The 14,300-nt window shown below is 43.0% G+C and overlaps 1 protein-coding gene across 1 annotated transcript; it reads right to left on the bottom strand.

Annotated features, from left to right (window-relative positions):
• Nucleotides 1-428: 428 nt before the first annotated feature.
• LOC106601272 (calmodulin-1) lies at nucleotides 429-13,441 on the bottom strand. Its single transcript, XM_014193357.2, has 6 exons — nucleotides 13,219-13,441; nucleotides 8,808-8,838; nucleotides 8,212-8,355; nucleotides 5,503-5,609; nucleotides 2,159-2,294; nucleotides 429-1,412 (listed from the first exon to the last, which is right to left on the bottom strand). The coding sequence occupies exons 1-6, from the start codon at nucleotides 13,219-13,221 to the stop codon at nucleotides 1,384-1,386; spliced, it is 450 nt and encodes a 149-aa protein (XP_014048832.1). The 5' UTR covers nucleotides 13,222-13,441; the 3' UTR covers nucleotides 429-1,383.
• Nucleotides 13,442-14,300: the final 859 nt, after the last annotated feature.

Below are 14,300 nucleotides of genomic sequence, written 5' to 3'. Positions count from 1 at the left end.
TTTAGGACAGCCATTAGTTTCAAGCTAACGTGTCGACATCTGGTATAGGGTGGAGAGGGTACTGCCAAATGAACAGTGGGGGGTTCGCACCAATCCATTCTGCCACTGTTAACTTCCTGGATAGTGATCTCCTTCAGGTTTCTGACAGATAAAAAGAAACAGCCCACGTTTCATGTTATCTAAAATTAGATGCCAGTCATCAAATCATAGGTCAGGCAATTATCAGAATGGGTAATTAATGTCAGTGAAGAAGCAGGGTGAGCATTAATAAGTTGAAGGACAGAATCGTCAAGAATGAGATATTTGGGTTAGCAAACCAGTCCTATTCTAATGTAATACAATTCCTTCACAACAGACAGATCCGCACGCACCATGCACACACACACACACACACACACACACATAAAGGAAAGGGAGGGAGTTAAAGGTTAAGTTCATGGTCTTTTATTGGAAAAAAAAATTAAAAGACTAGCATGTACAACTTGGAATGAACTAAACTGAACAAGATGAACAGTCTAAAGACTCAGGTGTTGAAGACCCTAGATGCGCTGTAGATCGATCAAAACCCACACTCAACCACGGTCAGAGTCGAGAAACAGAAGATAAAAACATTGACGGTACAACCGCGTTTCCTTGCCAAAAAGACTTCCCCTAGCAGGTAAAAAGAGTCCAGAAAAACCAGACTCTCCAGCTCACCTCCCACCCCCTCGAATCATACCCAAAGTTCAACGCATAACAAGGAAACAGAAATCCAAATATTCCCAACATGCCAAACAGTTCTAAAATGAGAATTTTTTTAAATGATAATTTTCTTAAAAATATATTTTTGTAATTAAGCAAAGGTCCCATTCATTTCATCTCTATGCGAGTTTAGTATGACCCCCCCCCTATATCTCTTATCTCTTTCTCTCAACATAGACTGTACCAAAACCCCACGGCGGTACCCTCGACACCGCTGTGGAATCAGAGTGAGCCCATTGGCTAGACTGCGTCGCCAGTCTCAAGCTGCATGCATGAAGAACAGAAACAGGAAAAGAAAAGAAGACGATTGGCCAGCCCAAACGTTACCATTAGCAACTGGAACCAATAAGCAGGTCGCCAAGTGCTTTCTTTAGTTGTTGACGGTTTTGTTTACAGGTATTATTTCTGTTATTACTGATGTCTAACTCATCTTTGGGGACAGGACCACTAACCAGTACATGCAGATAATGTTTTTTTAAATTTGTATTTATTTTTACGTGGACTGATTTTTTCATTTTTCAACATTCAGTTATGTTTTCTATACAGAAACAGTATGAATAAATGTATATTTTTGCAAGAGGTAAGTAAAACATTTGACTGATTTTTTTTGTCTTCTAAGGTCAGGAGAAGGGTAAGGGAGCTTCATTTTGCTGTCATCATTTGTACAAATTCTGTGAACAAAAGAACAAAACAAAAAGACATTAGGAGAATGAAAAGAAAACAGCCAACCACTGATCAAGGCAGCAATTTCATGTCAGATCCAGACAATAAAAAGAAAAAATTCCAAAGACAAATCATAATACAATTAAATTAATTCTCATGAAGACTGTTTACGTAAGCCAAATATCCTATTACAGAGAGATGTACCAATTCTATAAGAAAGGGATGAGAAAAGAAAAGGGATCAGGATGACAGAACAGGTGGATCGGGCAGTGAAAGGATGAGAGAAGAGGGGCAATCGGGCAGTAGAAAATAATGAGAAGAGGGGGATGAGAGTGGAAGAGTGAAGAGGGACCAGGCAGCAGAAAATTAGAAGAGAATCAGGGCAATAGAAAAGGGATGAGGCGAGGGGGAGAAATTAAAAAAAAAAAAAAAAAATACAAAAACAATAATAAAAAAATAAAAATAAATAAATAAATAAAAAAAAAAATCGGGATGGTAGAAAGGGATCAGGGCGCTAGAAAGTGAGAGAAGAGGGGGATGAGAGTGGTAGAGTGGGATCAGGTAGTAGAAATGGATGAGAGAAGAGGAATTGGAGCTGTAGAAAAGGACGAGGGGAGCGGCAGAAAACCAAGACTGGCTGTACAGTAGCATGGGAGTATGAGACAGCTCTACTGACTACAGGCCCCCATAGGGACACTGCTGAGATCTACTATACACTCCTACACAGCAGAACGAAGCACTGTCCTCTTCTTACCTTCATAGTTGACCTGTCCGTCTCCGTCAATGTCGGCTTCTCTGATCATCTCATCGACCTCCTCGTCTGTTAACTTCTCTCCCAGGTTTGTCATGACGTGACGGAGCTCTGCTGCACTGATGTAGCCATTCCCATCCTGCAAGGGAGAGGGTGTGAGTGTGTGCCACCTCACAGCAAACACACCTGCCTTTTCCATACTAATGTAATGTATGCTTGCAGTACGCTCACTCTAGGACTGGCATGCATACTACATGTTACAGTACACTAGTGTGGATATTGGAACAAAGCCATGATAGTCCCTTTGTAAAAAGATAATACCTTGTAACTGTATGCAGGAAGAGCAACCATACAGGATATCACTGATCATTAGGGATAACCCCATTTAGTCGACCGAGATCTTTGGGTCAAGCAGTGGGAATTTTTTTTTTTTTTAAATAACCTGAGCAACTAGTAAACATTCTGCCGTTTCAAATGCATTTCTCAAGTCCATTTTGCTGTCACGTTACGGTTCAGAGTTTGTTATAACCAATTTATTGATGTGATTATTATACGCTATAGGACAGGCCCCATTGGTGACATGCATGAGATACATACATGTACAACATAAAGGGAGTAAGGGTTGAGGGAATAGAGAATGTTTCGCATGGTACTTCGCACCGTTCATCTGTCCCTCGAGCATGACTAGTCTCCCAGTCCCTGCTGCTGAAATACATCCCCACAGCATGATGCTGCCGCCACCATGCTTCACCGTAGCGATGGTGCCAGGTTTCCTCCAGACGTGACGCTTGGCATTCAGGCAAGAGTTTAATCTTGGTTTCATCAGACCAGAGAATCTTGTTTCTCATGGTCTGAGAGTCCTTTAGGCAAACTCCAAGCAGGCTGTCATGTGCCTTTTACTGAGGAGTGGCTTCCGTCTGGCCACTACCATAAAGGCCTAATTGGTGGAGTGCTTCTGGAATGTGCCCCCCCCCTCCACAGAAGAACTCTGGAGCTCTGTCAGAGTGACCATCGGGTTCTTGGTCACCTCCCTGACCAAGGCCCTTCTCCCCCGATTGCTCAGTTTGACCGGACGGCCAGCTCTAGGAAGAGTCTTGGTGGTTCCAAACATATTCCACTTAAGAATGAAGGAGCCCACTGTTCTTGGGGACCTTCAATACTGCAAAAAGAAATGTGGTACCCTTCCCCAGATCTGTGCCTCGACACAATCCTGTCTCGGAGCTCTACAGACAAATCCTTCGACCTCATGGCTTGGTTTTTGCTCTGACATGCTTTGTCAACTGTGGGACCTTATATAAAACAGGTGTCCCTTTCCAAATCATGTCCAATCAATTGAATTTACCACAGGTGGACTCCAATTGAGTTGTAGAAACATCAAGGATGATCAATGGAAACAGGATGCACCTGAGCTCAATTTCGAGTCTCATAGCAGAGCATCTGAATATTTATGTAAATAAGGTTTGTTTTTATACATTTGCAAAAATTTCTAAAACCCTGTTTTTGCTTTGTCATTATGTGTTGAGGATATTCCATTTTAGAATAAATCTGTAACGTTAACAAAATGTGGAAAAAGTCAAGGGGTCTGAATAATTTACGAATGCACTGTACATAGTTGATATTGTATGAGATGAAGCTGTGTAAACATGTAATCCCTCCCACAAGTACAGTAAAGACTGTACACACACTATACCGTATTTTATGATATACCGGTATTGATGCAGGGACCGGTTTGGTTTTTACTTTAACTTCTATACCATTATTTTAATGTTTGGTTTGTTAAATGTGAAATGCCATCTGTAATGTTAATTTTTACTTTACTTCGCTACTTGACTCATCTCTGTCCACTCTCTCTCCGTGCCACTTTCCACACAGACCTAGCCACACCCCCTGTCACTCGAGCGCATTTGATGTTCCTCAACCAGGAGACACTTGCGTTCAGTCTGCCTGGTCAATGCAGCACATGCAACAATGTTGATGACATCAATGCTGTTTTCACTTTGCTTCTTAATATAAATCCACCAGCGTTCTATAAATGACACTATTAGTTGGTGTTTCTTACATCAAACAGATAGCAAGTTGCCCTAAGAAAAGACAAACTAAATCTTGACACAAATTGTTAACCACTAATGCTAATAGCTAGCTAATAAATGTACTGAGTAAGAGCAAACATAGCTAGCTAATACCAGTGATGGTGTAGACCTAAATCCGCATGTTGTTTGTGCAACAGTATCGTCTAAATCAAAGAGGAATATGCAAAGCAAGAATATGTTAGCTACATGGAGTAGCTAAGAGAAAACATGCAATGTAGCCAAAGCTTATAGGGTCCCCTAGGAAACGAGTATCAACACTAGTTTCTACCCTGTCAACTCCTCCCTGGCATTTTAATTCGTTGTCATCTCAAACACTGTATTGAAAGTGCCCACTATTCTATCTATAGAATTAGAATAGTCATTCTATTTCCATGATTCCAACATTGTCTAATTCGCAAGTGAAATCGCAATTGCAACATTTGGTTAAAAATAAGTCCTAGATTATTTGCCCATATCGTGCAGCCCTACGTGGCAGTGTGGAAATTCTCAATTGAGCAGTGGTGTAAAGTACTTAAGTAAAAACACTTTCAAGTACTACTTAAGTATATCTTTATTGGTATCTGTACATTACTATTTTTGATAACTTTTACTTCACTACATTCCTAAAGAAAATACTGTACTTTTTACTCCATAGATTTCCCCCTGACACCCAAAAGTATGTTACATTTTGAATGCTTAGCAGGACAGGAAAATGGTCCAATTCACTCACTTATCAAGACAACATCCCTGGTCATCTACTGCCTCTGATCTGGAGGACTCACTAAACACAAATGCTTTGTTTGTAAATGTCTGAGTGTTGGTGTGCCCCTGGCTATCCGTAAATAAAAAGAAAAATGATGCCATCTGGTTTGCTTAATATAAGGAATTTGAAATGAGTTATACTTAAGTACATTTACTCTAGTATTTTACTGGGTGACTAACTTGAGTAATTTTCTATTAACTCATCTTTAAATTATTCTCAAGTATGACAATTGGGTACTTTTTCCCAGCACTGCAATTGGAGTGCAGGAAATGCAGAAATGATAAGTGCTGAAATTTGTTTTGGTTGAAGTTGAACAGTATAAAAGAAAAGAATGAAGACTCATTGAAATCACTTAGAATGCATGTTGCCACCCTAGGATCACTCACTACTCAAAGCAAATGTACAACTTTTATTATTCCAAAACAAAAAAATACCGTATCTTTAAAAAAAAAAATATTTAAACGTGATATAATATTTGGGCCATGTCGCCCAGCCCTAACACACACTATCCTTACCTTGTCGAATACCCTGAACGCCTCGCGAATCTCCTCCTCGCTGTCTGTGTCCTTCATTTTCCTGGCCATCATAGTGAGGAACTCTGGGAAATCAATGGTGCCGTTGCCTGGGGGGAAAGAAAGAGAGAAGCTTTATTTTTTTAAACTTTGACAGAAAGAATTGAAAGTTGCTTATCAGGGATTTAAGCCCCTGTCGCAATGGGCCTTGCGTGGTCCAGAGTGGGCTGTGTACCACTACAACAGGCTCTGGAAGGGGTTGAGTTGCCTCTAATGCAAAGCAAAAGGGAGCCATGAAAGGATCACAGAGAGAGGTGAAGGCCACTGGATCAGAACTTCAGGGGGCCTGGCTAAACCCTTTGGAGCAGACACTCACACCACTACTGATCACATATAACCTGGATTAGTCGTGGCTCGTCAAGGGTGTGTGTGACGGCAGTGGCGGTTCTAGACCATTTCAACTGGGGGGGGGGCCAAGCTGGGGCCAGTTGTACTGTTAGAGGGGCCAGTTACATTAGACGTCATTGTTGTCATATCGTTTCCTTCACTGCATTGCAGGCAAATGACCATGTTCCATGTTGCCACTGTCTAATAACGGATGTAAAAAAAAAAGAACGATAGCAAAATTTTGTTATGTAAAAATTATTTCATACTCCACATTTAGGGGGACCACAAGCGGGTCCAAAATTGTCGTCACAGGGGCACTGGCCCCCCCGGCCCCCTCCCCCAGAACCGCTAGTGTGTGACGGGGAGGCAGGGCTCCAGGTACAGCGGAGTGAGTTTGTGTGTGAGATCATGTGTGTGATTCCTGGTTAAGACCATTCCTCTGAGCACAGAGCTGTTCCCTCTGACATACAGTTCCCCAGTGAATGAATGCATGTCTGTTCTGCACATGTCCTCGTTCGCCCGGTCTGTGTGTATGATATATACAGTTGAAGTCGGCGGTTCACATACACCTTAAACTCAGTTTCACAATTCCTGACATTTAATCCTAGTAAAAATTCCCTGTTTTAGGTCAGTTAGGATCACCACTTTATTTAAGAATGTGAAATGTCAAAATAATAGGAGAGAACGATTTATTTCAGCTTTTATTTATTTCATCACATTCCCAGTGGGTCAGAAGTTTGCATACACTCAATTAGTATTTGGTAGCATTGCATTTAAATTGTTGAACTTGGGTCAAACGTTTCAGGTAGACTTTCACAAGCTTCCCACAATAAGTTGGGTGAATTTTGGCCCATTCCTCCTGACAGAGCTGATGTAACTGAGTCAGGTTTGTAGGTTTGTAGGCCTCCTTCCTCACACACGCTTTTTCAGTTCTGCACACACATTTTCTATAGGATTGAGGTCAGGGCTTTGTGATGGCCACTCCAATACCTTGACTTTGTTGTCCTTAAGCCATTTTGCCACAACTTTGGAAGTATGCTTGGGGTCATTGTCCATTTGGAAGACCCATTTGCGACCAAGCTTTAACTTCCTGACATGTCTTGAGATGTTGCTTCAATATATCCACATAATTGTCCGTCCTCATGATGCCATCTACTTTGTGAAGTGCACCAGTCCCTCATGCAGCAAAGCACCCCCACAACATGATGCTGCCACACCCGTGCTTCACGGTGTTCTTCGGCTTGCAAAGAGGCACTGAGTTTGAAGGTAGGCATTGAAATATATCCACAGGTACACCTCCAATTGACTCAAATTATGTCAATTAGCCAGTCAGAATCTTCTAAAGAGGCACATCCTTTTCTGGAATTTTCCAAGCTGTTTAAAGGCACAGTCAACTTAGTGTATGTACATTTCTGCCCCACTGGAATTGTGATACAGTGAATTAAGTGAAATAATCTGCCTGTAAACAATTGTTGGAAAAATTACTTGTGTCATGCACAAAGTAGATGTCCTAACCGACTTGCCAAAACACACACACACACATAAGATTCCATTACGTATATAGGGCAGTATAGTACAGACTGACTATTCCCCAGTGTGTGTTACTGTTGCATTCTATATACAGGGCAGGCCGAGTCCCACCTCATGTATAACGCAGACTGGCTGTTTCAACTTCCCCATTGAGTGAATGGACGGCTACTACTGTGTGTAAACAGGGTGTACCACGGCTGCTCTGAGCTCCTTCCATGGGCACTCAGAGAATGTGCATCCCAGCAGAGCAGAGCTCAGAGTGGATTATGTCATGGATTTCACTAGGCCATTATTACCTGCTGCCATTATTCAACTGGCTTTGTTGCAGGCAGTCGCTAGGTCTGACTGACCTAAATAGTGCCAGTCAGTCATTATAATCAATGCAAGTACTCCCAGTCCCAGCACTAAGACAAGTTAGGCCGTGGCTAAACTTGTCAATAGCGCTATCAATAAGAATCAATGTTCATCACTGTTGGGTTGACTTCCAGAAGGGAGAGCAGGGAAGTGACTGAACACACCCACATTATAACATAACCCAAGGAGATGGAGTAGTACTTCAGTCTTGCTTAAATTCACAGCTTTTACAGAAATTCCTTTCTTGCTTATTGCCTCCAGTTTCCAGGAATCCACCACACGGGGATTTCTGGGAACTTCACAACCCTAGTTGGATCCACAGTGATGTTTCCCCATAGGTACATATCTAGGATCAGCTTCCTCTAACCTTAACTATTAGTGAGAAATATCCGCGTTCTGGTGCAACGTCACCCTACACCGTAGCAGGTGGAACTAACTCACCATCAGCGTCGACCTCGTTGATCATGTCCTGCAGCTCTGCCTCTGTGGGGTTCTGTCCCAGCGACCTCATGACGGTGCCCAGCTCTTTGGTTGTGATGGTGCCATCGCCGTCTTTATCGAACAAGGAGAACGCCTCCTTGAACTCTGCAAAGACAGCAACAGTTGGTTGTATCCAAAATAAGGAAAGATCACAGCTGAGCTCCATTAATCAACTTGATTAGACAGTCACTGACTTCATAACGTATGCAATTTAGCAGACACTTCTATCCAAAGTGACTTAGTCATGCGTGCATACATTTTACTAGGTTACATTTGTTCATTGGATTGAGTTAATTGTCAAGCAATAATAAATCACACCTCAGTTTGACCTCGTGGGCTATGACATGGCCTCGGCTTGAAAGGATTACATTTGTTTATTGTGAAGGTGAGTGGACAAAACATCTGGTCAACAACAGGTATGTCTGATAGGTCTCGCTCTGCCATTATGTCCAGAGTAAGATTCAAATCAGCCATCCGGAGCTAGCTAGCCGACATGCCTCACTCATGAAATATTCATACACAGCTGAAAAGTGAAATGTGTGCGTTGAACTGTTTACCGGCAATCTGCTCCTCTGTTAGTTGGTCGGCCTGAGAGGGAGGGGGGGGAAGAGGGAAAAAAAAATTATCAAGAAAAAAGATCAATGGCTTTGTATTGTGACTGAATACAAGCAGTACTACAGAAAAACGGACTTATTTCTTCCTTTCTCCTTCCCAGTCCACCTCTGAGCAACAGTACGTACACAGTGATCTCTGAGCAACAGATACACTACTACGTAGTCTAGGCAATGATCCAGCTAAGGCAGAGCAGAGAATACAGTGACCTGATGTTGAAAACACACGGTCAGGCTGCCTGCCTCTACTCTGTGCTGCTGAGCTACACTGCACATTAATGCCACGGAGGAGAGGCCAGGCATTTACCACTTGAATTTAATATAGTCCTGGCTTACATGCACACAATGCAGGAGTACAGTTAAGACACTGACAGTCACCTACACAGAATCATATAGACTTCAAGCCAAACCAGCCATGTTTCCCCACAAAATCTGATATCACTCATGCAACTACACAAGGGTAGTGTCCAAAATGACCTACAATAAGAAAGCAACAGAAGGGTAGGCTAACTGGTTAATCTAGACTAGAGACTGTTTTTCTGCTGACACCACCGGCATCCCTCCCCATCACACAACCAGTTTCAGCTCCCCTATCATTTATACAGAGGGCATAGTAGAGCTTGGGGACCTGAAACTCGCCAAAGTGCAGGTCGGTGAGGTCGGCCACCAGCTTCTTTGCCTTAGGCTGGTCCTGCCAGGTGTCCACCTTCCTCGCATCTGGCTTGCCGTCCAGGCATAGATTACCCTTCGGCTTTCCATTGAACACCCCAGCCTTGGAGGAGAGGGCATCCATGGCCTCCCGCACAATCACCAGCCCCTCGGCCAGGCACTCTGCCCGCTTGGCATTTATGTTGCCTTGGCGCCTGACGTCCACCAGTTCAGTCTTGGTAATATGCAGGCCGTTCTTCATGTCCTGGACCTCTTTGACCACGTTGTCAATGCGACTGTTGAGGGAGTCCACCAGCATCTGTAAGAAGGTCTTGAAGTTCCTCTCCTGCTGCTCAATCAGCTCCTTGTAGAAGAACTGCTGCTGGTCCAGAAGCTCATACACCATGGACAAAGAAACCAAGTCATCATCCTGGTAGCAGGATGCCTTCTTGGGCAACATGGTTCTCTTATGTCTCCTCAGCCTGCCTGTTGGTCAGGTCTCTGGCTCCTAGATGTGGGGAGCGGTGTCAAGCCTCTGGGAGTGGGGCTCAGCTGGCTGAACTTAACACCAGACAGAGGAGGTCTAGACTGACCGATAGTGAAGCAGGGTTTACCTGACCTGAAGCAGGCTATTGTGGCAGTGATGTGACTGACTGGCTACCTCCCACTGTAGTGGCAGCCTAACAAGCATTGGGGCTGCTGTCTGTATTGGATATCTTTGGGAATCCTAACTTCCACATGGGTCGTGTCAACAGAAGCTCTGGGGTTGATGTATCGTGTTGTGCTTTTCGCCACCTCGCAATCTGGGCTGTCAGCGTGGTGGTATGGTTACAGAAACCAACAAGGGACCCTGAAGGATCGTTTCCATGATTAAAGCCCGGTCACGTAGTGCTTAGGGCCCCCCACCAGGTTGGTTGGACAGAGAGAGCATCTAGGGTCTGAGGCTAGATGCTGATGGCTCCTTGTCTGGCAGCCCCCCACACACACGCTGAACACCCAGAGCCTGGCAGTGGCTGACTGTCACATCAAGGTGTCAGGTCTATTGTACAGTCTCTGTCAACTAACCTCTCTGATATATTGGCTTTCATCAAAGCTGTACCTTGGCTTTGTTTCTCTGAACCATCAGCAGTATTCTTTGGCAGTGTCCCCAGAGGAGAGGTCCTCCTCCTTACCCCTGCTGGCTCCTCAAGGCTAGCCCAGTACAGCCCCAGCCTACAGGACCCCAGCCAGGAACACCCTTCTTCCCTCCAGCACCCCAGGCAGGGAACAGGACCACTAACACACACACACGCCACTATACGCACAGCCATCTGCCAGGAATCTGACCTGGATTCACAATCGCCACACAACCTCCCCAGGAATCTGGCCTCGATATGAGAACTAAAAACAGCATAGCTGCTGATCAGCGTGGTATTGCCACTTTCACACAACATTGACAAGTGGTCCCCGAGGGCCATGTGGTGGTAGTGTAGTGCCACAGAGAAAAACATTTGTGAGTGATAGGCTTCTTGTCACTGCCATGTCCCGTTTGTGTGTCTGCCCACATGACTTGAGCTCCACTTTCCTCCTGAACACATCACATAGGCCTGTAGCAGAGGGATGGAGTTCATCAGACACTACCACATATGAGCGTGTGATATGTGCAGTGATATCATGGGGCATAGTAATACTCTAGGCTATATGATCACATACACCAATCCCACCCTTGCTCATCTGTCTCTTGCAGAAATATTCAACACATTGGTTATTGCTGCTTATTATTGAATGGCATGACCATGGTAAATGTGCAACTTATTGTCACAGAATGGTATATAGCAAAGGCTTTTTTCATGCATTAGAATCACCCTACTTTGGATAAGTAATATAATTTGAGCTGGTTGTCCGCACTTGAGTTGGGAGGCACTGCTAAGACAGTCAGTCACCCTGCATGTACACTAACAAAGCCTGTGGCCATTCAATGCCAGTAAATCGAGAGAAAAAATAAATAAAAAAAAGAATCCAGTCACAGTGCAATCGCATTTTTTTCCTACATGGTGTCAAAATACTAACTAATAGAGCAGATAATCTCAGAGTGTGTCTTTTAGCCATTTCTGCATGGAAACACACATTCATTTCCTGGTGATGGCACACAACAGGACGCCGTGTAAGGGTCAATGACTCCACAACTACAGCAGAGAGCACAGAGGACCCACAATCTTTCCGTTCACGCCTTCACAGCACAGCAGCACACAAACAAACACACACATCTAAAAAGATTTCTGATTGCCCACCACACCCAATCAAACATCCGAGCAAGGGCCAAAACAGTGGACCCAATGTAACCAGGCCAGTGGGCACACTGATGTGCGTGTCCATATGAAAGGCTTGATTCAGAGTCTACAATCAATAGCTTTGTTATCACCACTTTGGTGGAGACATTCCTTCCATGCTTTCGGAGAAACAATGTGTGCATTGAGCACACGAGCATAATTTACTTAGAGATGAATGTTTCCACGCTGTCCTCCCGCTGCTTAAACAACACAATTAAGCCCTCCCATTTAGGCAGGCGAGAGAAATCTCATGGACGTTGATCCTCCTGTGACAACCATAAAGTTAATTACTAACAGAAAAACACATAATATTCAATACATTGTTCTCCATCCGTGTATAAAAAAAAGGTGATAAGACCAAGGCATAAGTCAAGCATCTGCAGGTCCTGTCAGAGACAGGGCAGCTATTCTAAAAGTATTACCATGTAGGCTAGATCGTCACTTTCGATCTCACACAATGGCGCAGATGACATTTTCGATTAAATAGAGAGTCCATAAATGACCAGAAACCGTGATAAAAATAACAAAGTTCATAAATGATTTGTAAGCATTGATGAACATTGAAAAGTGGGATAAGCAGATTGAATCAAACGCCATTAATATAGCACCAAGTAGCCTATAATTCCATAGATGGGGTTCCCCTGCTGTCTCCTGAGGCCAAAAGACACATGAAACGACACATTTACATCGTTCAGACTAGTAACAGAACCTGAAAAAGATTGATAATATATCAAATGATACGATCAAGTGCATTGCTGAATCAGATCAAAGTCGCCTAATCAAAAAAAAAAAAGCAACATCGTGTCAAATGTATTTAATCATTGATATAATTCTGAATGATAGTGATTTTCTGGGGGGAGGGGGATGTGCGGTAGGCACAGCAGCATGCACTGGTCCCTCGAACAGCATCAACAGATAGCTACATTCGTTCGTCTGCCTGTGCATGTGGAAATGACAGAAATCTCAAGGGTTTCACAGCTTCCGTTTGATCAAAATTGGATAGCTCACATTCTGTTACATGACCTTAACACGTAACATTACCGGCCATAACACCGATTTTGTTAAACATTAAAATCACAAACTGCGCCTGATTCACGGACGCGTATAGTTAGGTCTGACTCGCTGACATGTGAAGTCATTGCATCGCTTATCAGCCTACAAATCTACTTTTTAAAGAGTTATAATGCGTCTTATATCCGACCAATATGAATTGTAGCCTCCGATACTCAAAGATATGACACCCAACAATCTGACAAGCCAGCACCGACGCATGATCACTCGAACCGTTCAACGTTTCACGCGAATCCTCCTCTGCAGGAAAACTTTGCATTCCTGCCTTTCATTATATTTGACTTAAAAAGGATAACATTTCGAATTGCATCACAAAATACTATACTTACCATGTCTGACGGCGCTGGATGGGTTGGTTTTCTAAAACTAGACTACGAGACTGACCAGCTCCCGTGGACCTCTAACGATGGGCTGAAGTTGTGTATCTCTCGCGATCTGTGTCTATATAGCTTGGTGTATTCCTCCGCCGCTGAAAACCGTCCTCACTCACTTCCGCATTTTCCCACTGCAGGACAGGCAGCCTGGATCCCTCACTCCTCAGCATCAACTTGCCTAGCAGAGATTCATTGCCACTAAAAAAAAGCTATTGGCCACAGACAGCACAACAGTGACACTTACATGGTCAAAGTAGGCTACTTACACACTCAACTATTCATACATCTACATTTGACCAGCCATTCCTTTATTTTTTTGCATTGTAGATGAGCAGCAGCAGACAGAGATTTATATTCCAAACGAAAAGGCACACATATGCTTTACATTATTTTATTGGTGCATAAGGCGATAATGATCATCTGAGAATAATATAGATTTATTTTAACAGATGATAGAGCTGGGAAAGTAAAAACACATAGTGATTCAAAGTTTTCATGACAAATTAACAATTTAAACCTCTGCAACAGAAGTAGACTAGTGTATTAATATTGAATTAATAGTTTTTATAGTTGGAGTCCTTGGTAATAAAACTGGTGAAAATAAAATATTTATTGCCAATGTTTTGCAAACTCAGAACCAACTTGTTCCAGAAGATTTCATTATATCCCAAATCTGTAATTTCTTCTAATAATAAAATTATAGTGAGCATGCCTTAGTAGGGGATCCAGATTCAATATAAATAGCCTATTCTTTGTTATTCTCAAATAAAGTGAAAAGCATATACTCAGTTCATGCATTTGTATTTTGATCAGTGTATGCAAATGATTACTAGGTTGTTTATCTCAATTCTGCATGCTGTTTGTGATAATAAAAAACCCAACACATAAGGTATCATAGTTGCAACAAAAAAAACAGTAAATTGTTGACATAAGCAGAGAATAGGTTGTGGCGGCGGCTTTGGTCATATGGCAAACAGTACAGATTGTAGTTTACTTCGACACATTTCTGTCTGTGTACTGTAAAGTACTCAATACAA

This window comes from Salmo salar, chromosome ssa01, assembly GCF_905237065.1.
Source record: "Salmo salar chromosome ssa01, Ssal_v3.1, whole genome shotgun sequence".
Lineage (NCBI taxonomy): Eukaryota > Metazoa > Chordata > Actinopteri > Salmoniformes > Salmonidae > Salmo > Salmo salar.
The sequence above is the reverse complement of the archived record's forward strand: the minus strand, read 5'-3'. Positions and strand labels throughout refer to the sequence as shown.